Source organism: Sciurus carolinensis, chromosome X (assembly GCF_902686445.1).
Source record: "Sciurus carolinensis chromosome X, mSciCar1.2, whole genome shotgun sequence".
Lineage (NCBI taxonomy): Eukaryota > Metazoa > Chordata > Mammalia > Rodentia > Sciuridae > Sciurus > Sciurus carolinensis.
The window spans coordinates 112223510-112250722 of record NC_062232.1 but is presented as its reverse complement, the minus strand read 5'-3'; the positions used below and the strand labels follow the sequence as shown (position 1 = coordinate 112250722).

The 27213-nt window shown below is 37.3% G+C and overlaps 1 protein-coding gene across 1 annotated transcript in view; it reads left to right on the top strand.

Moving 5' to 3' along the window:
* The window catches only part of Gpc4 (glypican 4), a 109447-nt gene that overhangs the window by 52568 nt on the left and 29666 nt on the right, over positions 1 to 27213 (top strand). Inside the window, exon 2 of the mRNA XM_047537152.1 lies at positions 17250 to 17408. Coding sequence (XP_047393108.1) covers positions 17250 to 17408 — 159 coding nt within the window. The remainder of the gene's footprint in view (positions 1 to 17249; positions 17409 to 27213) is intronic.

The following is a 27213-nucleotide window of genomic DNA, read 5'->3' as shown; positions in this document are numbered from 1 at the left end:
TTTATTCATATATTCTCCTTGAACTATCCACCCCAATAATTCTGGTTTGGTTTATTAAATGAGCCCAATTTTTCTCCTTTTCCATAATATTTGATTTCCCCTCTCTTATAGGCTTTATTTTTGTAAATATGCCGTGATTTTACTTTTATTGTAAAATTGACCAGCCTGCTTGATATGGAAATGAGTCGTACTGGCTTCTACTTCCCAAGATCCCTTATGGAACCCTTCTTATGAATAGGAATCACATTGACAAGCACCAGTCTCTTGGGTACAGTAGTTATTTGTAAAGACGGCCTATACATGTTGGCCAAAACAATTTCACCCTTGAGTTACTTCAGAACTGACTGGTGGATACCATCTGGTCCCAGTGATTTATCTACTCCTGGTTTGTTGATTAGATGCAGAGCATCATGTTTACCACTATTTGATCTAGTACCTCTGACCTGTGGAGTGCAGTGTTCTGGTTTGGGAATGTGAATCTCCTTATAAGACAAAGAATTCATTCAGTCTCTATCGGCCATCTCTTTTTTAGGCCTGTGACGGTGATTAAGTGGTTCCTCTAAATGGCTTCCTCCCTTTGATACAGTGAAAGAGCTTCTTACTCTTGGCTTTACAGTCTCTTATGAGTTGCTCCTGTCAATTTTTTTTTCTGTATTCCACCTGCTATACCTTCTTCTGGGATTTTCTCGATTCCCAGTGTGGAGTAGCTTTTTATATTATGAGAGATACCTTAACTATTCATTATTCTATTAACCACATGGAAGTTTGTGTGTGTCTGTCTGTGTGTGTGTGTATGCATGTGTGCATGTGTGTATTTTGCTGGGGATTGAATCCAGGGGCATTTTACTACTGAACTACACCCCTAGCTCTTCTAATTTTTTTTTTTTTTTTTTTTTTTGGTACAGGCTCTTGCTAAGTTGCCCAGGTTGGCCTTCAACTTGTGATTATCCTGCCTCAGCCTCCTGAGTGACTGGGATTACAGGAGTGTGCCACCATGCCCACTCTGAAAGCTCTCTTTCTAGACACCTCCCTCAAAATCTAAGTAGTTAGGAACATTTATTTGGGAATAACAATAGGTACTTTTTCTTCCCATCTTTCTAAACCATTCTCCAGTACCACCAGTGTTGTTGACTTTTTGAACTCTTTCTTTCTCTCTCCATAATACCCTTGTTTTATCATAGCTTCTTATGTAGATGTAGGAAAAACCACATAATGGGTTTCATATTTTTCTTTTCCTCTTCCATCATGTCACTGAATTTAATAGTACTGTGATCACCATTACATACTTGTTTATCCATGGTTCCTTGGTGCTCTAAATCCTAGATCAAGGCCAGGGAGGATTACCTGTCCTCCCCTCCTCCCCGCTAGCCTTCCTTACCCACCATGTTCTAGAAACACTTGTTCAGGAAGCAGTCATTTTTCATCTCTCCAAAGCTGGCCTGCACATCTTGGCAGGTAAGCATTACACTGATGTATTTTTTTCTTGTGCATGTCTGTGAGTCATGTGCACAAATGTGAAAGGATAATGGAGGGGAATCCGTGGTATCAGTCTAAAATTGAGTAGAGAAACACCTATTTGACAGAAATATTTAAGACATAAAGAGAGTGTAAGGAGGTGATCAGGTAATAAACTGACAGACGCTCTGAGGTCGATGTACTCTCATCAGCAACATCAAAAAATCAGCACTTAAATGCATCCCAATTGTGCAGGGAGCTGTCATTTCTATCTTTGTTCTCCCTTCCTTTGATGTGATAGGGAACAAACTCCCTTCATCTCAGGGTGGATTTTCTTTTCTTTTTTCTTTTTTTTTTTTTTTTAACTTTTTTTGACATCCATTTATCCTTAGACAGTCTAAATTTCTGAATCTCTGTTCTTTCAACCAAATGATTGGCTATTAGGAAGAAACTGATCATTTGTCAGGACAGTGCAGTAGGCATAGTGCATATTCTGGGCACACAAAAATTCTATAAAAGGTCAGATGCATATATAAGTAAGTAAGTGTTCTTTATTTCAATCTCGAAGTTTGTTCATAAATTCTAGGACACAAATAAACCATGTTTTATGTGTAGAAAAATTTGAATATTGATGCAAAATCGATTTTCCAAAATACTTGGTTAGACGGTGTGAAATGACTGATATTTGATGTTTGACCTACAATAATTGCAGTTTCCTAAGAATTGACGTTTATATATTTATTCACTTATTTATTTTTTAAACATATTTTTATGATGCTGAGCATTGAACCCAGGACCCAATACATGCTAGGCAAGTACTCTACCACCAAGCCATACCTCTAGCCATAAATCAACCTTTAATATTTTCTCATTTACTTTCCAAATTCATAGCAGCTATTTTAAAACTAAAGAAAAGATTATCTAGCCTATCATTCCAGAGCACTAGTATAGGCAGTAGTCTGAATTTTTATCAAGGGACAGTTTGTGTGGTTTGTAATTTCTAGAAATAAATGCTTCCTAAGATTAATAATAATAGTGATGATAATATCAGCCACAAGAAACCCAAACACTCTTCCATTGGTTAAATATAGCTGAACCCTGAAGCATAAAAAGGATCCCCTCTCTGAGAACTATATATTAACTTCTGGTGTCAGTATTCATAATAATAGCTACTATATATTTTTTTTGCCATGCCAGGAATGGAATCCTGGACCTTGTGCACACTAGGCAAGCACTTTGCCCCACGGAGCCACATCCCAGCCTGTAGCTAATGTTGACTGAGAAACTATACACATAAATGCTTCTGACAGCTCTTAAGGTAGATTCTATTCTTGTCCCCATTTTACTGAAGGTGAAGTAGTCTCAGAAGACAAGAGACTGACCGAAGGTCTCCCAGTAAGCAACCCAACAAAGCACAAATTCAGGTCTATTCAACTCTAAATCCTTTATGCTTACCATATTACTTGGTGCCTCTCTGGCTCAAAGACAAAGAAAAGAAAGCATCTAATCAGAACATTTATCGTTCTTTTCCTACCTTGTTCTAACATGTATAACGTGTGTATGAAGTTAGATAGCAAATTATGTTCCACACAGGCTTTTCTGTTCTCAAGAAAGAGTCCCCTGCTTTTTAGGACTTTGTTTTGTACAAACCTGCTCTGATCAAGGATCCTTGGTGATGCTGAGTGAACTAAAGCTATTGATTCTTGAAGAGCCTAGCCCTTCCTGAATTGTTATTCACTGGTGGGATAAAAGGAAGTTTGGGTTCCTTATATTATCCCAGAGCTACTAATGGGTCAGTGCTATCAGAAGAATTTTAGCCAAATGCATTGTGGTTTGGGGAGGGGGAGGTACTGAAGATCAAAGCCAGGCTTCCTGCATGCTAATATGCATGTGCTCTACCACTGAGCCCCAGCCCCAGCAACATTGGGATTATTTTTAAACATAGGCTCATTTTGTAATAGTCTCTTAACATACATTCTTTTATATTTGCAGGCACAATTCATGGAATCATGAAGGTTCATCTCATAATAATGAAACAACCTCATTTTATAAGATTATATCTCTTACCTATACCTGTCAAGGCATTAGGTCAGATGGAAGCTTGGACTTGGTGCCACTGAGCACCTCTTTCAGGCACTGTTAATTTATGAGACCTGAGATTGAACTGTGGTTCTCTTTTAAGCTCATTTAATACTAGTATATTCATTCTATATGATTTAATATAACCTAATAGTATGTTTGGGTCAGGCTAGTATGTTAGTCCATTTTTATTACTACAGTGAAATACCTCAATCAGGTTAACTTTATAAAGAAAAGAGGTTTATTTAGCTCATAGTTCTGAAGACTCAGTCATGACACTGGCATCAGTTCAGCTGCAGTGAGGACCTCATGGCAGGTGGCATTTCAAAACTCGAGAACATGTGTAGGTGGAAGAAATCATATCTCAAAACAGGAAGCCAGAGAGGCTGGGGGTCCCATACTCCCTTTCTGAGGGCACTTCTCCAATAAACTTCCCAATAGGCTCCACCTCTCAATGGTGTGCCTCTCCTCTACTACTGTGGAGACCAAGCCTTGTGGGACAAATTCAAACCATAACAGCTAGTTGGTTCTTTTGATTGGGCTGTGTTTATTGTCATATGTTAAAAATAGAAACACTCATGAACAAAATATGAGCATGTTTTCCAGATAACTGTTTGAACTCATTCAAATTTAGTTCATTTGCAAAAATCAGGTCTTTATAAAGCTGGGTGTTTAGTTTTGCTTCAGCTTTTGAAAGTCTTTCTCCCACATTGAAATTGATTCTAGAATATGATTAAAGTTATGTGCTGCTGTAACAATATATGAAATTTGGGATTATGATGTTTTGACTGAGAGTTAAAACATACAATTAGGTAGATTAAAAAAAAACATGACCTTGCACAGTTTATGATCCTGTGAAAGACAAATGGAACAAGTAGGCTATTCTCTGTTCTTTCCTACTTCTAGTCACTGATACTTTTCAGAGTACACTACAGTGTTTACTAATTCAAGCAGATAAGCATAGTGCTGCCAACTATTATCTTTAAACCAAGACCAACATTTAATTCAATTGTCATTTGTTCTCATTCTTGATGGCAGTTTTTTTTTTTTTAATTGCCTCTGTTTGGCTATCGTGGCACTAGGAAAACCTGGGAGCTTATGTAACCATGCATGTGTCTACAGGGAGAAGGTTACTTTAGTTTTTCATTTTCCTTTGAAGTACCTTTAAGTATACTCTTAAAATATATCTTGAAGTACATACCATTATTCATTTCCCACATAGGATAAAACATCTTCAAGGAGAGAAGCCAAAAACAAGTATATTAAAGTGACTTATTCATTTCTGGCAGAAGGTCCTGGTACAAAATTGGGTCCTTGAATTTTCCAAATGAGGCTGTATTTATTGCCCTTCTTCTCTAAGAAGGGCCATTTTAATAATTTTTTGCTATCACATCAAAGACTCTTCATGATAATTATAGTCAATAATTGCAGTAGTAACGCTGTGTGCCATCTGCAGCCTCTGTGTAATGGAAACTAGGGAGAAAAACACATCCTTCTGCTTGTTGGGAGTTACCATGGAACCTGAGGCCCTGGTGCCAGATCACCACTTACATTACTTGTAGGTGACCTTTCTATTACTGGGGCCTAGGTCATATACCATCTTCCTTTTCTTTCTCTCATCCTTGGCCCATTTCTTCCCATTGTTTCTCACTCTTCCCTCTTAGTGGCTACAGGCCTGAACCTCCTATTCTTCAGGGTTGTTTCTTATCCTAAAGTTGTTGATGGGCCTTCATGATAGGCCACATTCAGGAGTAGGGAAGTAATTGGAACTTAGTGGATTCAGCAGTTATCCTATGACCCAAATGAATTATGGAAGGCAAACTGGGTATTAAAGTAATGGCACCAACACCCATTTACCCAGTTGTTTTAGGCAATGGAAAACTGTCTGATACTTTGAATTTCTAATTATCAGTTATAACACTTGTCTATTGGCCTCAGAGATATTTGAGCGGTAGCAGAATTCAGATTACAGGGTAAAGAAAGAGAAAAGCCTATAGAACAATAATAAAATCCGTGTCTCTTCATCTTGTAATTTTCAAGAGGGCAGAAACCACGCCTTTATGTGTTTTTGGCACTGATGGCATCTGGCATATAAGAGGTACTTGATAAATACTGCATTAAGCACCATCAGTGTTTTTGTGTTGCCAAATTGGGATGAAGATTAGTTTGGGAGAAGTGAATCAATTTTTTGATGTAGACTTGGGGAAGAAGGTTAGAATAGAGGGTTCTCTTCCCATATAATCTCCTGAGGTGGACCAGTTGAAGGAACTAGGTCAAGAAGTGGTAAATGTACTGGATTTTCTAATATTAATGAACAAATCAATCAACAGGTCTTATTCTAAAGGAAAGATTCAGAAAGTTGGGATTGGGAAATTGAATGATGTCAAGGAGCTAATGTAGATCCCAGTCAATCCCCAGCACTGCCCAAAGAAAAAAAATCCCAATCAAACATGGGGTGTCTCACTAATAAAGGCAAACTGATAGAACCTAGACTAAATGTTGAGAACACTGAAAACTTTAACAAATTCAGTCTTCTGAGAAGGCATCCTTATTTTGGTGAGAGCAATTCATACTTTGCTAATAACCTTGTGTTTTTCATAGGGCTAATGCACACGTGGACAAAGGGAAACTGATGCATGTTTAGGCTTTCAAAAAACTTGTCATGGGCTTTGACACCAAGTGAAGGAGACTCAAAATAACTGGCATCCCTATCAAAATATGAGCCTGTCCATCAAATATTATGATTGGCTTTGAAGTAGGAAGTAAAGGGGAGGGGATAACTAGGTAGTTCTCTGGACAGCAAAATCAGCAGTGGCGTTGTCTCCAAAATTAGTACTGAGACAAGATTTACTTAAAGCTCCGGGGAACAACCTAGAAGAGAAAGTACACTGAAACTTTTATGTGTGTCAAGAAAACTTTTTCAAGTAGTAAAGAGCCCATTTAATGGACATAAATTCAAGGTGTGTTCCCCAAGGGTGGCAGCAGGTGGCAGGCCTAGGTGCTAGGGTGGTAGATAGTGGTGAGGAGAAAGGATTTAAAAAAACTGGAAATGGCACGATTCATATTGGGTAATATGCTATTTAAAGACTTTTCATGGCCAATTGGGAAGATTGGGGAAACCCAGCCTTGCAAAACTGAGGGGGACTGAGCAAGGCTCTGCCCCCCCCCCCCCATCTGTTCCTGCTCAGGTTCAGAAGACTTTTTTCCCTGTGTTACAGAATTAAGCCCTGTTCAATTGTGGCTCATGTCCACGTTCATGGGAACTGGAATTAATTAAGAGTCCTTCAATGCAGATCTGTACTAGAGTGAGTTGTAACTTACTATGCCCTTTAACAAGAATTTCGTGGAAGTGGGTTTTCAGCATACACATTGAAAACCTAAATGTTTCTTTCCCCTCCACCATTTCATTGATGCCTGGCCAGAATTCTAAAGAATTGTTTGAGGGACTTGAAATCTGATATTACAGAGTTGGTTTTCTTCACATGGGCAAGCTGATTTTGCTGTCACTCTGTGTAAAAACTTGCTGTTTGGAGAAATATCTTGTAGAGAAGTCATGATGGATGAATAGAAAGGACTGGGAATGTATCAGTGGTAGAGCATTAGCCTAGCATGTCCAAGGCACTTGGATCCATCCCCAGCATCCAAAAGGGGGCGGGGGAAAGAGAGAGAGAGAGAGAGGGAAGGAATGAATTTGAAGACAGTTTTTAGCTTCCCTTTTTCCCAAACTGAAACCAATTACTAAAAAAGAGAAATGAATTCAGTGTTAAAATTTTTCATGCTCCCATAACCCATGAAAATGTATATGAAATGAAAGGCATTAATAATTGCTGTTATCTGTATATGTCCTCACATGCTCACTGCATTTTCTTCTGCACTTGATACAGTAAACTCAACTGCTGACCCTTTCCTCCCATCTTGCTGTGACACTTAAATGGCCATGGCAGGCTATCTGAGAATGGGAATCCTGGGGCTTCTTTAAAGACTATTTGGAAATAATAAGGAAAATCGCTCCCTGTTGGAAGTCAGTCAGCTCCCTGCAGGGAGGAGGGAAGGAGTGTCCCCGAAGTTTTTCCTGAGAATACATTCTTCTTTTCCCTTTCTCTGAAGTCTTCTGGGATTGCACAGGAGACCGCCCACAGTGGCAATCACAGAGGATGCAGAGGAAGGGCAAGTTGCTGGTGGACAGCCTCCTACTCCACCCCCTCGACCGTTTACTGCTCTGATCAGATGTCTTAAAAATGGTCCTGCCCAAACCTCCATCTACCAGGAATTATGATGTATAGGTTGGGGAAACTGATTCAACAGATACTGTTGGGCACCAGAGAAACACATGTCCTAGTCAACAGCATTTTCTCTATTAGCTGTTTATTTGTAGTTGCTGTAACAGATGTGATCAGCCGTGGGAATTTCAGTCTCTCAATGGTCTCTCATATCTCCATTTGTATAAAAAGGAAGCCTCAGAGATGGGAGTGATGGGGAAGATGAAAAAAATGGAGACAACAGAAAGATCTTTGAGGAGTTTGTGGAAATCTTAATTTCACAGGTACCATGTAACAAATATCCTCAGTCTTTTTCCTCTTAAAGGACTTGAAATTCACATGTGGCTCTTTCAGATAATTTGTATGATTTTGAAGTCCATAGAGTCCATTTGGAATTATTTATTTATACCCAAGCATTCTGTTAAATTATGAACTCAGTGAAAACTACAAATTAGTATCTAAGTGACATTCTCAATTGATGCCACCAAGATATGTGCACCTGAATCATTGACAGAAAAGATCTTTTCCTGCCTGCCCCTGGCCATCTCCCAAGGGTCCTGTATGCATTTCCCTTGGCCTTTTATTAGCACTGAGTATTTAGGAAGTGTCTATCAGAGTCTGAGAATTGTTGAGGAGTTTTGAATTAATGGCTAGTATTATTATACTTGTTCAATCCTAGGGATAGTAGTTTGTGTGTATGTGTATACACACACACACACACACATATTTGTAGACGAACACAATACCTTTATTTTGTTTATTTATTTTTATGTGGTGCTGAGGATAGAACCCAGTGCCTCACATATGCTAGGAGAGCTCTCTACCACTGAGCCACAACTTCAGCCCTGGAGGTAATGGTTCTAAGTATGCAAAATAGATGCAGTTGCTCTAGCTGCTCTAGGTGTTGGCAACACAAGGTCATGGAAACACATGGTGTGCATTTCAAGCCACTCACTCCCTTAGTTTACTCACTCAGTAAACCTTAGGTGCAGTTCAAATGGAGATCTAAGATCGACAGATAATAACCAGCTCATAATTCGCTTATCATTTAAGAAGCAATAAGAAGCCCTGCTTGATTTCTAACTGGAGTGCAGTTTAAAGCTGTTGTAAGCTCACTGAAATGAAGTGTGGAGTTTTAAAGTAATAGCCCTAATTCTCCCAACTACACTTACACAAAGTTATTCTTAGAAAACCATAATAAACCCGATTTTGAAATGTATGTGTTTTGGATTGGCCTTCTCTATCCTACCTTGCAGGATTAGTAGACCTAAAATAATTGGCAGTCTTAAGCCCACCAGAGCTATATTTTGGCAAGGTTTTGCAAAATGCTAACTAGCTGCATTTCTCCTACTGATTGGTAGGTGATCTCAAATCATACATCTGCATAATGACTGTAATTTATGTGCTTTATTATTAAGGTTTAGGTCAGATGACTTCAGGCTTTCGATGTGCATAGCACATTATATACAGTAATTTCACTCCTTTTTGGAAGTGGGGAGGATGGATTAATGTATACCTTCCCCCACCCCCTGGGATTATTCAAAACCTTGAGAGATTTTCTTTCTTTGTTCCCATGAAGCAGAGCATTGTATGTTCCTCATGGGGTTCTTAGGTAGCTTAGAGGGGCTGGAGTTATATAGCAACCTGCACTTTACATCGCTTTATAGCTATGTGAATTTAGATCTAAGAAGTGAACAGAAACTATTTTGGTAATACTTTAGACCAATAGCAAGGAATTGTTTTACTTACAAAACAAATAAAAAATTAGAAGAAGGGTAAAGTAGCAATTGATGGATTAGGAAAATTGCCCCAGCAAATAATAGTTTAATGTAACTCCCCAATACTCAAATTATATCAAGTATTTGTATTTTTTGAAAGCAAGCTGAAAGTTTTTTACCCTGGCCACATCGATTTATCCTTTTTTACTTTGAAAGCCAAGGCTTGCTTTTTGTTTTAAAATAAACTTTATATTAGGTGAAGATGTTTATATTTACAGAAGTTGAAAAAATAGCACAGTTTTTTTTATATATTCTCCTTACAATTAATCCCCATTATTAACACTTGATATTTATGTAGTATATTGGTCACAATTGAAGAACCAGTATTGATGCATTATCATTAACTAAAATCCGTACTTTATTCCAATTTTCTTAGTTCTTTGTTTTGTTAATAGTTTTACTGAGGTGTAATTCATACAACAAATAATTCATCCATTTATAGTGTACAATGGTATTTTTATATACTCCAGAGCTGTGCTTCCATCACCAAAATCAAATTTTAGAACATCATCTCAACAGCAAACCCCATATCTTTTAGCTACCACCCCCACTTTCCTCCCAGCCTTAGGCAACCATTAACTGACCTTTTCTTTCTACATTTGCTGGATATTTTTTACGCAAATGGAATCATACGATGTAGATTTTTGTGACTGACTGCTTTTACTTAGCAGTGTTTTTGAGGTTCAATCATGTAACATATGAGAACTTCATTCCTTTTTATGACTGAATAATATTCCATTATATATGTCACATTTTGTTTATCCATTCATCTGTTGATAGAAATGTGACTATTATCAATAGTACTTCTATGAACATTCACATACAAGTTTTTGTGTGATTTATTTTTTCCCTGATTTCATTCTGTTACAATATCCCATCCAGGATACCACATTATATTTCATTGTCATGGCTCCTTAGTCTCCCAGGACTCTATTCTTTTTATTTTATTTCGTTTTAATTTTTCTGTTGTTCATAGAAATGGAATACAGGACCTTGTGTAAATGTTCTATCACTGAGCCACACCCCAAGCCCCAGACACTTTGTTTTTAATGACCCTTTAAATATTATATTTGGTTGCCATCCATTCACCATCACACATGTGTACCATTCAATTCCTTCTTGGTATGCTTTGGTCCTTTGCATTCTCATCTCCAATCAGAAATCACCCTGAACCAGCTGCAAGAAGGAGGTGTTATACTTCTGGTCCCCCTCTGACACTCAGTACAAGTTTTCAGAAATGTGTTTTTGTTCAGAACTTCAGGAGCTGATCAGAGAGAGTATAAAAGATGCTTTTTGTTTCTCTCATAAAGAGCCAGATTTTCTTCATAACCCAAGTGAAACTCTGAAGAGTTTCTTCAAGAAAGACCAATGTAAAATCATGGTCTCTTATATTTGCAGTTTACAAAGTGTTTCCAGACTGTTCTCAAATGTGCCTCACTGGAGCCTCTTCCCCTAGGTTGCAGTTTGTATCTGTTTCCCAAAGGCATTTGGTTACCTTATTGGTAAAATTGATTTGGGTACAGAGAACATCTGCCCTTCAAATCACATAGGTACAGGCAAGGCTGAGTTCTCTGCTGGTGTCTTGGAATGATTTCTGACTGTCATTTTCTCTATGTAGGACACTGAAGGAATAAACCCTAGAGATTTACTTTGTCTCTCTCCTGCAGGTACAGAAAGCTAACACCTTAGTGCCTCCCCTTACTGCCTCCCCTTTCTCCCCCAAAAGTGTGAGGATTGCAGAGATATTTCCTTGGCATTGAGCTAGATATGAAAATGAATTTTCTGGGAGAGATGTAGAAAATGGTGTATTAGATAGAGTTGAAAGAAGTCACATTAGTCGTCAATAAGCTGAAGGCTGACCTGAGAACCTAACCTCCATTTACAACATTTTCTATGGGAAGCTGGGTTATGAGCAACTGAAAATAAACAGACATTAGCCACACCCCATTTGTATATCAGAGCCAGCCTTTGGTGAGAGGAGCAAATGAGATAAAGTGAGAAAGCACACTTGCACAGATCGTTCACCACAGAGCATTGTTAAAGGACGGAATAGATTCCTCATATTCAATGCCTTCTTCTTTAACCATTGATTTGAAGTGCTTCAAAAAAAAAAAAAAAGAAAGAAAGAAAAAGAAAAGAAAGAACCAATACACACTCGGCAGGATCGAGTAGTAATTTATTGTGATTGTCTTTGTTCAGCTTTGAAAACTAAGGCATTGATATTAAGACTAAAGAGAAATTACATAGAGCTGGTGCAATTGAAAAAAGTTTGGCTCTTTCCAGTGATTTTTTTGTTTTTAATGCCATAGAGTTAAGCTTTAAAAGCACGCTTCATTGAACCCCATCCAAGCCTCCTAGGACAGGGCCGGGGGACCTTTTTTCTATTGAGGGCCACTGACCCACAAAGAAAAAAACTAATCAAGGGCCATGTACAAAAAGCAACTTAATTTAGGTGCTTCCTTAGAAAACCATAAAGCATTCAATTCACCTGCTTTTAAAATTAAGAACAAGGAACTCTCAGCAAGTACAACAAATAAAAAAAAAGCCCTTCAGTTTCATATTATGTGTAGTTAAAGAGGTGGGGTGGAGTGAAAAAGAACAATGTGAGTAAAGAAAGAGTGGGAAGCAGACAGGAGAATTAGAAGGGACCAGAACTACATGGAGAATGAACTATGTATATGCAGCAGGAGATTGAATTAGGGAAATAGGGGAGACAAATGATATTTATAAATCATAACCAACTGTTCACTGAACTACTGGATTCATTGGTGAGCTGCTGTTTCAGATCTTCTGAGGCTCAAATCCTGAAGTCTGCCCAGCTATAATTTTTGTTTTCTGGTACTGGGTATTAAACCCAGCGGTTCTTAACCACTGAGCCACAACCTTTTCTGTATTTTATTTAGAGGCAGGGTCTTGCTGAGTTGCTTAGCGCCTCGCTAAGTTGCTGACTGGCTTTGAATTTGGGATTTTCCTGCCTCAGCCTCCCGAGCCACTGGGATTACAGGTGCCCAACTCAGCTGTAATTCCTTTTTTTTTTTTTTTCGTGGTGCTGGGGATTTGAACCCAGGGCCTTGTGCTTGCAAGGCAAGCACTCTACCAGCTGAGCTATCTCCCCAGCCCTGTAATTCTTTTTTTTTTTTGGCGGTGCTGGGGATTGAACCCAGGGCCTTGTGCTTGCAAGGCAAGCACTCTACCAACTGAGCTATATCTCCAGCCCAGCCCTGTAATTCTTAATGAAAGGTGTGTGTCAGAATCACCTAGGTCCCTTCTTAAAAAGTACACATGGGCTGAGAGTATACTTGGTGGGAGGGCACTTGCCTAGCTTGCACAAGGTTCTGGATTTCAACTCCACCATCAATGAATAAATAAATATGAATATAAATAAATAAATTGTGCATGCACTGTGGTACCTCACAGTGGCAGTTTACCTGTCCCATATTGAATCCCTTGTCCCAGTGTTCAGTTCTGTAAGCCTAAAGGAAAAGTGGTGGCATTTTTCTTAAATAACCATGGGACCACTGGGTTTAGAAAGGAGATCTCCAGAAAGATAAAGCATTTCTCATTCAGACACTGCATTTTAGAAGCAGTCTCAAACACATAGAATGTCTTTCAAAAAATATGTGCGCCTTGGTTTTCAAAATAAACCTTTTGAGTGCTTAAAGTAGAAATACTCAGAGTTTTTTTTTTATTTTTATTTTTATCTTTGCAGTGCTGGGGTTGAATCCAGGGCTTCATGCACACTAGGCAAATGCTCTACCACTGAACTACACCCCCAGCCCTGAAATATTCAAGTTTTAAAATAACTCAAGTTACTCGAGTTCTCAGAGATTCGTACCAGAGCACAGATGTGTAATTCTGTTTCCAAATGAACTATGACTCTTCTCCTTTTCTTTCTTGAATGTCTTATCATCAGTAACTGGATATGGTACTGAATCCCCAGTAGCCTAAGTATGTCTTGGGATTTAATTCATAAGTGTGTCTTGAACTGTGTGTGTCTCAGGGATTTGGACAAAAATGTCTAATTATACTTTCAGGTAATGCTTCTTATAAATGCAGACATAATAGGTGTTATACTTGAGGCTTTGTGGCCAAAAGTAGCATGTTGGAGGGAGAATCTTAGCATTGAGAGGAAAATGACTTTGCAAGCTGAAGCAGCCAACTACCTACCCTGTTGTCATTCTTTACAAGGGATAAGCCTTTAGCCACTACACTAAGTCTTCCTGGGAAGATCTCTCTCTCTTCTATGAAAGTGCATTTTTCCTTTCTGTTAGGTTTTGCCAAAACAAAGATGTGCTCCAGTGTTAAAATATAAGCAGGTCCCCGTAAAGCCCTCCTGAAGGCCTTAGTGGATATGAGGTGGGTGGAGTGCCCTGGGCCATGCTGGGCCTTTTATGTGTGCCAGTGTAAACTGCACTGTCTGCTTTCAGCAGGTTACCAGTAAAACTTTTATTGCTTTTGCCCATTTTTGAAGGGTGTATCCTCAGTGTAAAATTCCTGTGGGTAGGCTTAAACCTCTCAACGTCTAACACTTAAAATGGAGAAAATGATTCTTTCCTGATGTCTTTTAATATTTTCTGACTTCAGGTCGTGAACACACCCTCATGCACATGCACATTAGGAAAGGGGATCTTTTTCCTTGAACTTAGAAGCCCATTTTGATAGCATCAAATAAATGATCCTTTGTTACATGTGTGAATTCTGTTGAGATTAGGTGCACATAGATGATGCACATAGATGACTTTCCAAACTCATGAATTGCTTTGCTTTGGAAATTCAATACATTTCACAATGGAATCTTTGCAAGGAGTAGAAAACCAGCATGTCCTAGGATGAAGTTAAGCCTGTGACAATCTTAAAAAAGTATCTGTTCCCTTTTGTGAAGTAATTTACTTAAATTGCTAAGTTCTCATTCTGAGCACCCCATTTCACTTTCTATGTTGGGTATGAGTGTGATATTTATTTAATACAGCTACAGCACTATATGCTCAGAGTCCTTAATATTGTTTTATGTGTTAAGACTTAACTAATGGTGGAAACCCTTAACCCTGAAACCAGAAGACAACTGGGTATTTCCCTATTAATTGTGTGTCCTAGACTAAAGTCCTGCTGCAAAGTTGTTAAGCCAGAGAGGAGGGACTTTTGTTTGGTTGTAACAAAGGTGTGCCCATAAAACTGAGCTTTACTAACCCTTCTTTTTCTGAGTTCTAAGATATTCTGTAACTTCATATCTCTAAATTATATTACATGATCTGTTTTCAATCTTTTTTTTTTTTTTTTTGAGGAGGGAGGGTTAGTTGAATTATCTGTTGACCAAGATTTTCAGAAATGCCAAAAGAAACTTAGCAGTTTCTGGATGGGGAACTTACTTGAACATTATTCTTTAATATTGAATACTCATTGTTTCTAGAAGTAACACTTTCCCTAATTAAAAAAGTTAAATTTATTTGCTCTTTTTATTTATACATTACAGCAGAATTTATTTTGATGTTCTTATACAAGCATGGGATATATTTATTCACATTAAGACCCCATTATTATGGATGTACATGATTCACTATGGTATATTCATATATGCACATGGGAAAACTCTGTCACATTCATTCCACTGTCTTTCCTTTGCCTATCACCCCTCCCTTCCCTCCATTCCCTATTGTCTAATCTACTGCATTTTTATTCTTCCCCTCACCCTCCTTATTCTGTTACAAGGAAGAATAATGTGGAACATTATGATTTTATAATCATTCACATATGTGCAGTTGCTAATCTAGTGATAATAAGATGCCAAACTAATCTTCACTGATATATCCTCACCCAGACCCAAAGCTCCTTTGACATCTGTGTTAGGTGAAGGCCTATTTCCTGTAAGTACACACAGCCAAGCAGCACTAATGGCCAGTTTATGTCCCATTTTGTTCTCCATGGTCAGTGTTCTTTGGGAAGATTTGCTCTGCATTCCGTAACCCTTTATTTATTGAACACGCTTACCATTGACAGATTTACATATCTTCAATAAACTCATTACTGAGATTTTCTTTACATGGAGTCTTGCTACGTTTCTTAGGTTGGCTGCAAACTCCTGGCTCAAGTGACCCTTCTGCCTCAGTCTCCAAGTAGTTGGGAACAATAGACATGCAGCACCACACTTGGCTTAACATTCCTAAGATCTTAATTCTTTTCAGATCACTTTTGTATTACATGGAATATGAATAGTAATAGCAGAAGAAGGAATAGTTAAAGTGAATCTTTGTAAACATGTACAAAATTATACTATGCCAATTAATGTTGTTTATTTTATTTTAATTTTGTGGTACTGGAGATTGAAGCTGGGACACTTTACCACTGAGTTATATCCCCCAAACCCTTTTTATTATTATTTTTTAAATTTCGAGACAGGGTCTTTCTAAGTTGCTGAGGCTAGCCTCAAACTTGTGATCCTCCTGCCTCAGCTTCCAACTATCTGGAATTATAGGCATGTACCACCACACCCAGCTTTTGGTTCTTATTTTTGAGTAGTACTACATCTCTTGGTTATTGTCTGGAGAAAGTGATTGTCTCTTTAAAACCTAATTTTTGTTCTGTGACAGAGGAGGAATAATGAGGGAACTCTGGGACATATAGAAAGAACCCCCCTCCAAACCCTAAGATACCAAACTACAAGCATAATGCAGTTGATATAGAGGTGGGAGATACTTCATGTCTTGGGCTGCTATGAAGTGATGTGTCTTTGACATTTTCCTTGACTCTTAGGGCTGTATCACTATAGAAAGGTTTACGGTTTTTCGAAATCACTGTACATATTGGGATGGGGGGCTACACCACATAGAATTGTAAGATAGTCTGACATCTGTACAGATGCTGGACAGGAAATCTTAAAATCGAGGATCATTTACTATCACCTCTTTGTGATTTATCATAAACTTGGATTATCCAGCACAAACTCCCACAATTTCCTCTGTGCTGACAACCACTTGAAATGTATGGCTCCCTTTGTTTCCCCATTTTAACTTGTGCTCATGTATTTGCTCAGTCTTTGGCTGTTATTACATATTTTATGACTCATTTTTTGGGGGGTACCAGGGGTTGAACTCAGGGTCACTTGACCACTGAGCCACATCTTTAGCCCTATTTTGTATTTTATTTAGAGGCAGGGTCTCACTGAGTTGTTCAACTCCTCACTTTTGCTGAGGCTGGGTTTGAATTCGTGATCTTCCTGCCTCAGCCTCCTGAGATGCTGGGATTACAGGTGTGCGCCACCACACCTGGCAACTCATTCTTCTTTTAAGGATTGTCTCTCTTGGAATATAAGATCCAAAATCCAGAAAAACTATGTCTCATTTTTGTGACTTATTTTTCATAAAATCTTAGCAAATTTATAAGAGACTTTGATCGATAATGAGTGGTGTTTCTTTTATTGGCCACACTGATTCGTCTGTGGTTTATCCATAGCCCTGATTGGAAGGCTTTTGTGTCTTTTGGAGTGGGCTTTATTATATTTTTTTAAGAAGTGAATAAATATTTTTAGGCATCATGAGATTTTTTTTTCAATGTACATGATGCCTAGGCCTCTGTAGAAATATCACAGAGTGAAAAGCAGCGTGTGTGCACCTAAATCAAACCCTTCCCTCTTGGACCTGATGAATGATGATAGAGACTGACCATCCTACTTTTGATCTTCCAGGTGATCATTTGAAGATCTGTCTCCAGGGTTATACCTGCTGCTCTCAAGAGATGGAGGAGAAGTACAGCCTGCAAAGTAAAGATGATTTCAAAAGTGTGGTCAGTGAACAGTGCAATCATTTGCAAGCCATCTTTGCTTCTCGTTACAAGAAGTTTGATGGTATGTTATTCAAGTCACACTTAAGAGCTGACAGTTAAATTTGTATGATTGCTTTCTCAGAGCTCCTCTGTTCCCTCAGTGCTTAAATTTTATCCCAAGATGTTCTTTTGTTGGCTTCCAAGTGCAAGTAAGCCCTGCAGCTTTATTGCTAGAACCCTTTTGGATGCACCTGAATCTGTATAGTAGTCATTGTGGAAATATAGTCACAAGAAACCAAAAAATAGATTCGTTCCATTTAAATGCTTTATTTTCTTGGGTGAACACAACATAGTGTTGACGCAAGTCACTTATTAAGAAAAGAACTTCCTAATAAAAAGCAAGCATCTGAAAACTGTCTTTGTCAGAGTAGGCTTAGAGATTCTACAGATGCTAGTCTTCAAACTAAATTTCAAAATGGATCCTCAAAGACATCTAGAATTCTAGAAACTCTGTAGAACACAGGATTAAAGCTCAGCTCCTGAGTTCCATGCAGTAGCAACCAAGAGGTGGCTACCATACTACGGTCTTTATTAAGCTGGGCTCCCTCCCCACCCTCATTCTTAGCAGGGGTCTGGCATAGTCTTTCCATGGAAAGCCACAACAGAGTCTGTTCTATCTAATCCCTTGTGCCAGACGTGGCTTCTCACAGGCACACTTTAAGAAATATCCAATACAAGTCAAATGAGAGGTACTTCAATCTGATCTGAAGCAACGTTACAGATAACAAACTTTTAAAAATAGAATATGACGTCCAAAACATCTCAGGATTCTTTTCTTTGGTGCTGCTCACTCAGTATGAAGATTGTTGTGAAGTAGATTTAATTTTAATAGGAATGATTTCCTTTGTGCCTGTTTTAAAGGCCATTCTAATTACATAGTACCTTTGAAGCATGCTTTTCTTGACATTATGTGTGGTGAAGAAGTACAAGGCAAATTTTCTAGATGTGAAATGTCTTTGAGTATTTCTGCAAAGGGCTTGTTACCATGGTGAGAAGTTAGACTAAATTAGATTTGATATAGCTGATAAGGCAGTCCCCAGCTATAGAACAGGTTGTATTTCAAATGTCGGCTTTGAGATTTGTTATCTGAAACTTATAACTGATTTAATAAGTGTTAGTTAAGTTTCCAGGCTAGACCACAATGGCCCATTTAATCTATAATGTAGTTGAACTAAAATACTGTCTGTGTATTTTAGTATGTACCAGTGACCCTACTCATTTTCTCAAGCATACAAAAGTATGTTTATTCTTAGATCTATTCCCTTTTCCTACATGGATGGTAGTAAATTTATATATCCTCCTTATTACCCCAACCTCCCTATACATGGGCTGTTTAGAAATATTTTAGCACTATTTGAGAATGGGTGTTATTGGCAGAGTACATTATTAGACCACTTCCATTTCTCTTGATTACAAAATTATTGTTATATTACTGTTGGGAAAAATGGTATTTACTTGGCATTTCTCATTCAAGGTAATAATCTAAACACTTTATTTTACTCTGCAGAGCAAACTTAGGTAATCAGATGGTCATCTTTGAAAACTTGAGATTTAAAAATTATCATTTTGAGGCTTCATAATGAAATTCAGAAGGAAACAAAAATCCTGTTCTTTAGAAATGGCTCTCCTGTTGGCAGCATGGTCCAGTAGAGACAAATTGTTTCCAAGTTCCAAGGACACCTTCTCCAAGTCACCCCATTTCTTGTTAGACCATGTCTCTGGAGCAGAGCCCATAGTCCTAGCCTATGGGCCTGCTGGCTTAGCTATTCTTCCGCCTTCTCTCTTTCCATGGTTTTATAGCACTACTTCTATGATTCCAATGTGTAGGGGTTTTTTGGAAAGCCATACAGAGAAACTTTATCAGTAAGTGTTAGCATATGTTTTTAAAAAGGACAGAAAAACGATTTCTTTTGCCCTTTCTTACCATGCTTCACATTCAACAAATACGTTAGAGTTGTGCCTTTATCAGTTTTAGAACTTATCAAGAGAAATGCTTATGAAACTCCACTTTGGTTTATTCTGATTTCATATTAAAATATGGCATATCCAATAAAGTTAATGAGCATTGGTTTAATTTTTTGACAGGGTAGTTACAGAAATGTGTTTGGTATGGAGATCAGAACAAAGCTGGAATACTTTGCACATTTTCTTAAAGTTAGATTTTCTGAGATGATGAAATAATTTAAAATGATAAAACGTCAGTTGACTGGCACCCAGCAAACCAAATTCCTCTTGTGGGTGCTACATGGATTGACTGACTGATTTTTAAGACTGGCTATTAGGACCTGCCAGCACTTCTCAAGGCTACAGATCTAGAGATGTTGAGTTAAGTGCTTTAGGTGTGTCTCAACTGTCAAAATCCAAGGGTGGGTGCTTTGGTCAAGAATTGTCCAAACTATTATAAAAGCCAAACCCTGCCTCTTTGATGTGAATGGGAAAGGAAATTGGGCAGACTAACAAGATGGCAACTGAGGAACCAAGATAGGGCAACAAAGTTGCACAAAGACAGCTGGGGACCTGTAGTGAAGACATAGCAAAAGGACCCACAGAAACATTAGGTGAGACAACTTCAATGGAGCATCTGTTCTGATGTCCAACCTATGGTGTAATACAAAGTGGTGACCCTCAGCTAAGACAACTTCCTATATCATCAAAACTTATCTATGTCTATGAGATACACCTCCCTTCTAAGGTAGGAAGAATTACTTTTTAATGTTTGTTCTATTTAGTTATACATGACAGCAGAATGTATTTTGATTCATTGTGAATTTTTTAAAATTATAAATGTTTCTAAAAATAAGGCTTGTAGGGAATTAACCTTCTGTTGCTAGAAATCATCCCATCGCCCTAGTTTTCCATCATTCTGCCTCGATTGACTCTATGTCAGTGTTAGTTCCTGGCATTTTTAGAGTCATTGGATTTGAGGAATGGATCTCTGTTACATTTTCTTTATCTCTAAGGTCCTTTTTTGGTTTTATACTTTAAAATTTCTATTTACAAGTTATCAGGTGCCTGTAGAGTCTGTAAATTAGTTTTTACATTATAAACCATGTATGTATGTTATGTTTAAACCTGGGTGAAGTACAAGAGAACACTTCCTTTGGTAGAACCCCCCACCCTGCAAACCACCAAAATTCTCAGGTTTCTTATGTTCTAAATATGAACCTTTGGGTTTAAGGACCTGATTTAATGTTTTTCTAAGTTATAATTTTTTTTTTTGCACTGTTTACCTTAGCATGTTCCTAAGCTGTAGACATATAGCCAGAACATGATAGTGACAGAGCTAACTGCTCCCCCTGTTGGCCAATTTTGGGAATTTGCTTTTGATAGAATTTTTAATTAACATCGCTGAATCAGTTGTCTCATGAATATGCTAATCAAATACTTAGTTCAGAAGGGCTAGGAAGAATTGCTTGGTAAAGGGAATAAAAACAGTAGAAGTGGGGCGTAATCTGTGTTTTGGATCACAGCAAAAGGACTCACCCCAAAATATCTGGCATTTTGTGAGAGACTAAATGTTTATTAAAAGCAGCATAGTTAAATAAAAAACCTAAATAAGTTAAGATGATTAAAGCTGCTATATTAAAAATGTCTGAATTTTATAGTAAAATGATAAAATGGCTATGAAGAAGTATTATTGCTAAACATCTCCCTGAATCAAACTAATTCCTATGTATTTTACATGATAAATGAAATCTTAAGAAAATAGACATGTTCTCTGATAGTAGTCTACTGGAGAAACTCTTTTAATTTGTCATCAAGGAGCAAATTTAACACCTTTGGATGGGTGGCAGAACACAATGAATTGTCAGGCTGGCTCTGCAGTGAACCTTCTGCAACCTGGGGCAATTAACTGGGTCTCAGTTTTTCCATCCATAAAATGAGGGGGTTGAGCTGGATGCTCTCTAAAAACCCTTTCAATTCTAAAAATTCTGTGAATCTTTTAAACATGTGACTAGACCAGCTGCTTTAGTGAAAGGTCTTATAAGATGTTAATTAGCCATCTGTATGGTACCGTCTCTTTGCCCTATCATTTCTTAACCCTCAGCTACTCTCACCAGGTCTTTGAAAACCCTCCCATGAGCCTGCAGCTTGTTAACTTGAATAATAGTAGAAATTTTCTGAATTAGCTTAAAACACACATAAAAGAAATAATTGTCTGTCCCATCTATCTACATGGGCTGTATAAACCAGAGTGGCTACCCTTCTCTTAAGCCCTCAAGCCCCCCTTGTTGCCTATCATTTCACAGAGACAGGGAATGAAGCACTCTTCAGACTTTTAGCTGAATCTGTATTTTAATCACTGATTGAATTTTTTCTGTAGTTCATATTGGTCATTACTTCATTAAGCCAGTAGGAAATCCAGTGTAAAGGCTCAGTGAGTCAAAAGCATTTGAATTCATAGTCCTGTAAAAGTAATGACCTCAGTGGAAGTGAGCTTCCATTCACCTTAAAAGACAAAACATATCCACCTTCATGGTCATCAGCCAAAGTGAAATTTCTGGAATTTTCCAGACCCCTGACATTAACTACTTTTTAACTATATGGATTTGTTATTATCCTGCAGCTATAATTACTAAAGATCATCTGGGAGGTTTTTAGGTTGAAAAATGTCTAAAACCTCCTCAAAATAAGTTTGTCATAGAAATGTGTAACATAACATGAATTGGTTATTAATTCATGGTTCACATTTTGCTTATTAAGACTTTTTTGGGGCTGGGGAGATAGCTCAGTTGGTAGAGTGCTTGCCTCACAAGCACAAAGCCCTGGGTTTGATCCCCAGCACAGCAAAAAAAAAAAAAAAAAGACTTTTTTGATTTGTTGCTTTTTGAAACCTCTGCTGTAGTGTACTGGGTAACATTTCACAGGCTGAATAGTCACCCAAGTACAGAGAAAGACATGAGGCTGTCTGACCTCTCTGCAGATGCAGTGCTCCTTCCAGAGCATGCTAATTGTCTTTGATTTAGTTGGAAAGCGCTGCTACTCTTTCCTTTACAATTCTATTTTCATTTCCTTCCATGTGAAAAAGACTAAAAAACAGTATTTTTGCTATCTCTTTTATATCTTTCTGTGAAACTTGATGAGAATGAGCCATGCCAGCTTACTTTAATCAAATCAAGAGCTCAGACAAAACGCACACATTTCTCTATTGACAAAGGTTTTGTGCCTTTTGAGTTGTTATGTGAAGTGTGACCAATTGTGGCTCTAACACTGGCTATCTCTTGGATTGAAAGTGCTTGTGCAGCTTCTGTGGAGCTCAAAGTACTTTACTTTGGGTCTCTGCAATTAGTTTCAACTTCTTCAGAAGTCATGACATCAGCAAGAATCAGCTGATCTGTTTGCAGGCAAGTAAATACATAGAAGAACTTCCTCTGAACTGCTTTTATTGACTCTGTTGGTCTGTTGTGCTTTAGACTGGGAGTTTGGGATGTTGTTGTTTGTCTCTGGCAACCCCCTTTCTATGCATTTTCTCTGTCCTTAAAAAGAAAAACTTATTTGATCCACTGCTGACTTGGACTGATGGACCTAGAGAATTCCCAAGCCAGTTGCACCTCAGCTCCTTTTTGTTTGTTGTCCCCAGCCATATCTCCATCCTCTTAGCAGAGCAGTTAAGAACACTTGTAATAAATATGTCTCACACAGCAAGGGTAGTCGATGGGCACATCTTATCAGGCAGTGAATTTGGCAACATGTCTGAATAATTTTGTAATTCTACTTCTGTATATGTATTCCAAGGAAAGAAATATCTGCATAGAGATATATGTAGGTTCTTAACAGCATGTCTATTCCAGCATTATTTACAAGAGTGAAAAATTGGAAATAAATATAAACACCCCACAGTCACTACACTTTGACCTGGCCTTAAGATGTCATAGTATGTAGTCATTGAAAATAACATTTCTGAATTTTTAGTCACATAAGAAATGTTGGCAGTGTCACATGAGAACAAGGTATAAATAATGTAGCATGATGTCACCTATGTAACAAGATATTTTTATAAGAAAAGGAAGGAAGGAAATCTGATAAATCATTGTTATTCTCTTTCAGTAATGGGATTATGGGTAATTTGTATCTTCATACTTTTAATAGTTTTTTTTTTAATTCTTACAAGGAAGATATATTTAGAAAAAATATTCTTTTTAAAAGAATATTTGGCACCATAATTTATCTTAAATTTTTTACTAACATTTCACATAACATTTACATGCTTGTGTGTTGCACCCTGTTCATGTCTACCCTCCTTTTGCCTTCTTTTACCCTCCCCTGTCACCCAATCTCTTTCCCCTTCTGTCTTCTACTTTCAGGTCATCTTTTTTGTTTTGTTTTATTTTGTTTCCGTATATGAGTGAAAACTTGCAATACTTGTCTTTCTGTTTGGCTTGTTTCACTTAACGTGATGTCCTTCAGTTACATCCATTTTTCTACAAATGATAGCATTTTATTATTCTTTATGGCTGAATAATATTCTAATGTGCATATATTCCATATTTTCTTTATCCATTTATTTTTGACAGATACCTAGGCTGATGTCGTATCTTAGCTACTGTGAATAGTACTGCAATACACATAAATGTGCAGGTATCTCTTTTCTACACTGATTTTATTGCAGTTGGGTAGACCCAGGAACAGGATAACTGGATCATATAGTAGTTCTATTTTTAGTTTCTTGGAAAACCTCCATACTGTTTTCCATAGTGGCTGTACTAATTTACATTCCCACCAGTAGTTCAAAGGAGTTCTTTTTTTCTCCACATGTTCATCAACATTTGTTGTTGTTATTATTTATAGCAACCATTCCAACTGAACTAAGAACAAGCCTCAATGTATCTTTGATATACATTTCCCCAATACTAATGATACTGAATATTTTTTCATATATTTATTGGCCATTTGTATTTCTTGAGAAAGGTCTGTTCAGATAATTTGCCCATTTATTGACTGAATTACTTGTTCTTTTGTTAAGTTTTTAGTTCTTTATATATTCAGTATATTTAATCCTCTGCCAGATGAATAGCTTACTAAGATTTTCTCCCATCTGGATGGGCATACTGTCGCACATATATAATCCAGGTAACTCAGGAGGCTGAGTTAGGAGGATTGCAAGTTCAAGGCCAGCGTCAGCAACTTAGTGAGGCCCTGTCTTAAAAAGTGAAAAGGACTTGGGATGTAAGTCAGTGGTTGAGCATCCCTGGATTCAATCTTCCCATACTAGGAAAAAAAAAAGACTTTCTCCCATTCCTAAGGCTGTCTCTTCATTCTGGTAGTTGTTTCCTTTGCTAGGTAGACTCTTTAATTTGATGTCATCTCATTTGTTAATTCTTGTTTTATTTTCCTGAGCTTTGGAGTCCTATTCAGGAAGTTGTTGCCCATACCAATATCTTGGGGTGTTTACCCTATATTTTCTTCTAGAAGTTTCACTGTTTCAGGTCTTACATTAAGATCTTTGATCTATTTTGAGTTGACTTGTACAGGGTGTGATATAGGAGTCTAGTTTTCCAGTCTTCTACATGTGAATATCCAGTTTTCCCAGCACCATTTGTTGAAGAGGCTGTCCTTTTCACTGGTGTGTGTTATTGACACATTTGTTGAGAATTAGGTTCATTACCAAGTCTCTTATTCTTTTCCCTTGGTCATTGTTTCTGTATTTATGACACTACCCTGCTGCCTTTATTATAACTGTAGTACATTTTGAAATCAGGTATTGGTTTGACTCCAACAATGCTCCCTTTAGTCAAAATTTCTGTGTCTATTCAGGGTATTTTGTGCATCCAGATGCATTTTAGAATTGGTTTTCTGGTTCTATAATGAATGTCATTGGCATTTTGGTAGGGATTTTATTAATCTGCGGATCACTTTCAGTAGTATGGCTGTTATAACAATATCAATGCTCCCAGTCCATGAATATGGGAGGTCTTTCCATCTTCTACTATCTTTCTTTTTTCAGGGCTTTGTACAGGTCTTTTTACTCCTTCATTAGGTTTATTTCTACATTTCTGAGGCTATTGTGATTGGGATTGATTTCCTGATATTTTTCCCTAGTGAGTTCATTATTGGTGTATAGAAAAATCTATTGATTGGGGATCTTTCTACTTTGGTGAATTGGTTTATCTGATCTACGAGTCCTTTGGTGGAGTGTTTCATGTTTTTTAAGAAAGGAATTTCACAGCAAAAAGGAATAATTTGACTTCATCTTTTCTTATTTGTAGCCCTTTTATGTTTTTTCTCTGGCTAAAATTTCTGTACAATATAGCATAAGAGTGATGAAAGTAGCCATCCTTGGCTTTTTCTTGGTTTTAGAGGAAATCATTTTTCCCCATTCAGTATGATATTGGCTAAAGGTTTGTCATCTGTGGGCTTTATTATGTTGAGGTATGATCCTTCTGTACTTAATTTATTCAGGGCTTTTATAATGAAATGATGTTTAATTTCATCAAAGGTGTTTTCTACATCTATTAAGATGACTGTGATTGCTTTCTCTTGACTCTTTATGTGCTGTACTAAGTTATTGGTTTATGTATGTCAAATCATACTTGTATCCATGGAATAAAAGTAACTTGGGTCATGATACATATTCTTTTTAATGTACTATTGAATTTGATTTCCAGGTATTTTGTTGAAGATTTTTGCATCTATGTTCATCGGGATATTGGTCTATAATTTACTTTTATATTGTGTCATTGTCAGGTTTTGGTAAGCAATATTAACTTCATAGAAAGAGTTTAGAAGGGTTCCTTCTCCTTTTATTTTGTGGAATAGTTTCAGAAACAGTAGTATCACTTCTCCTTTAAAAGGATAAAGTGCAGCACTGAATCCCTTAAATCCTAGGCTTTTCTTTTTTGGGAAACTTCTTTCCTGCTTCAATTTCATTACCTGTTTTTGATCTATTTTGTTTTTTTTTTACTCTTGGTTCAATTTGGGTATATCATATGTCCAGAAATTTTTCCATTTATGGCATATAAATTTTCAAAATATTCCCTAATGATCCTTTGAATTTCAGCAGTTACCTGTTGCAATTTACATTCAGAGTTGGACTGGGGGCATAGGTCATTGGCAGAATACTAGTCTAGCATGCACAAGGCCTTGGGTTGGATTCCAGCACCAAAAATGCATTATGTACATACACATATACATACTAACGTATATTCAAGGTTATTTTTATTTTGAAAGATGAGTAGTTGTTCTGAGCACTGTTGTTTTTTCAAGTGGTTCTTTTTGAGTACTTTGTTCATTCCTTCCAGTTTTATTCATCCTAGACTTTTTTTGGTTCTTATTAGTTATACATGACAGTAGAATGCCTTTATACATTTTGATAAGCCATACATCAATGAAGTATAATTTCTTATTTTTCTGATTGTATGTATTACAGGGTGACATTGGTCATGTAGTCATATATGTACATGAGGTAATAATGTCTGTTTCACTCTAGTATCCTTCCTACCCCTATGCCCCTTCCCCTGCCTTCATCCTAGACTTAAAAAAGTTTGATAATGTATTTTTAGTTTAATATATCTGAAATACTATCATTTCAACAGCAGTCAATATAAAATTATTGAGACATTTTACATTCTTTTACTATGTCTTCAGAATTCAGTCTGTGTTTTATACTTACTGCACATCTAAATTCAAACAAGGGCACTTTAATGGCTTAACAGCCACTTTTGATGGTTTACTATATTGATAATGTATGATTCTTTACTGTTTCTCATGTGTTTCTGTTCTTCTCATGTTTTATTCCTCTTCTCTGCTCTTTCTTGTGTTAATCTTTCTTTCTCTTCTTGAGTAAGGATTGAGGATTCCCTTAAGTATCTTCTCTAATGCTGACCTAA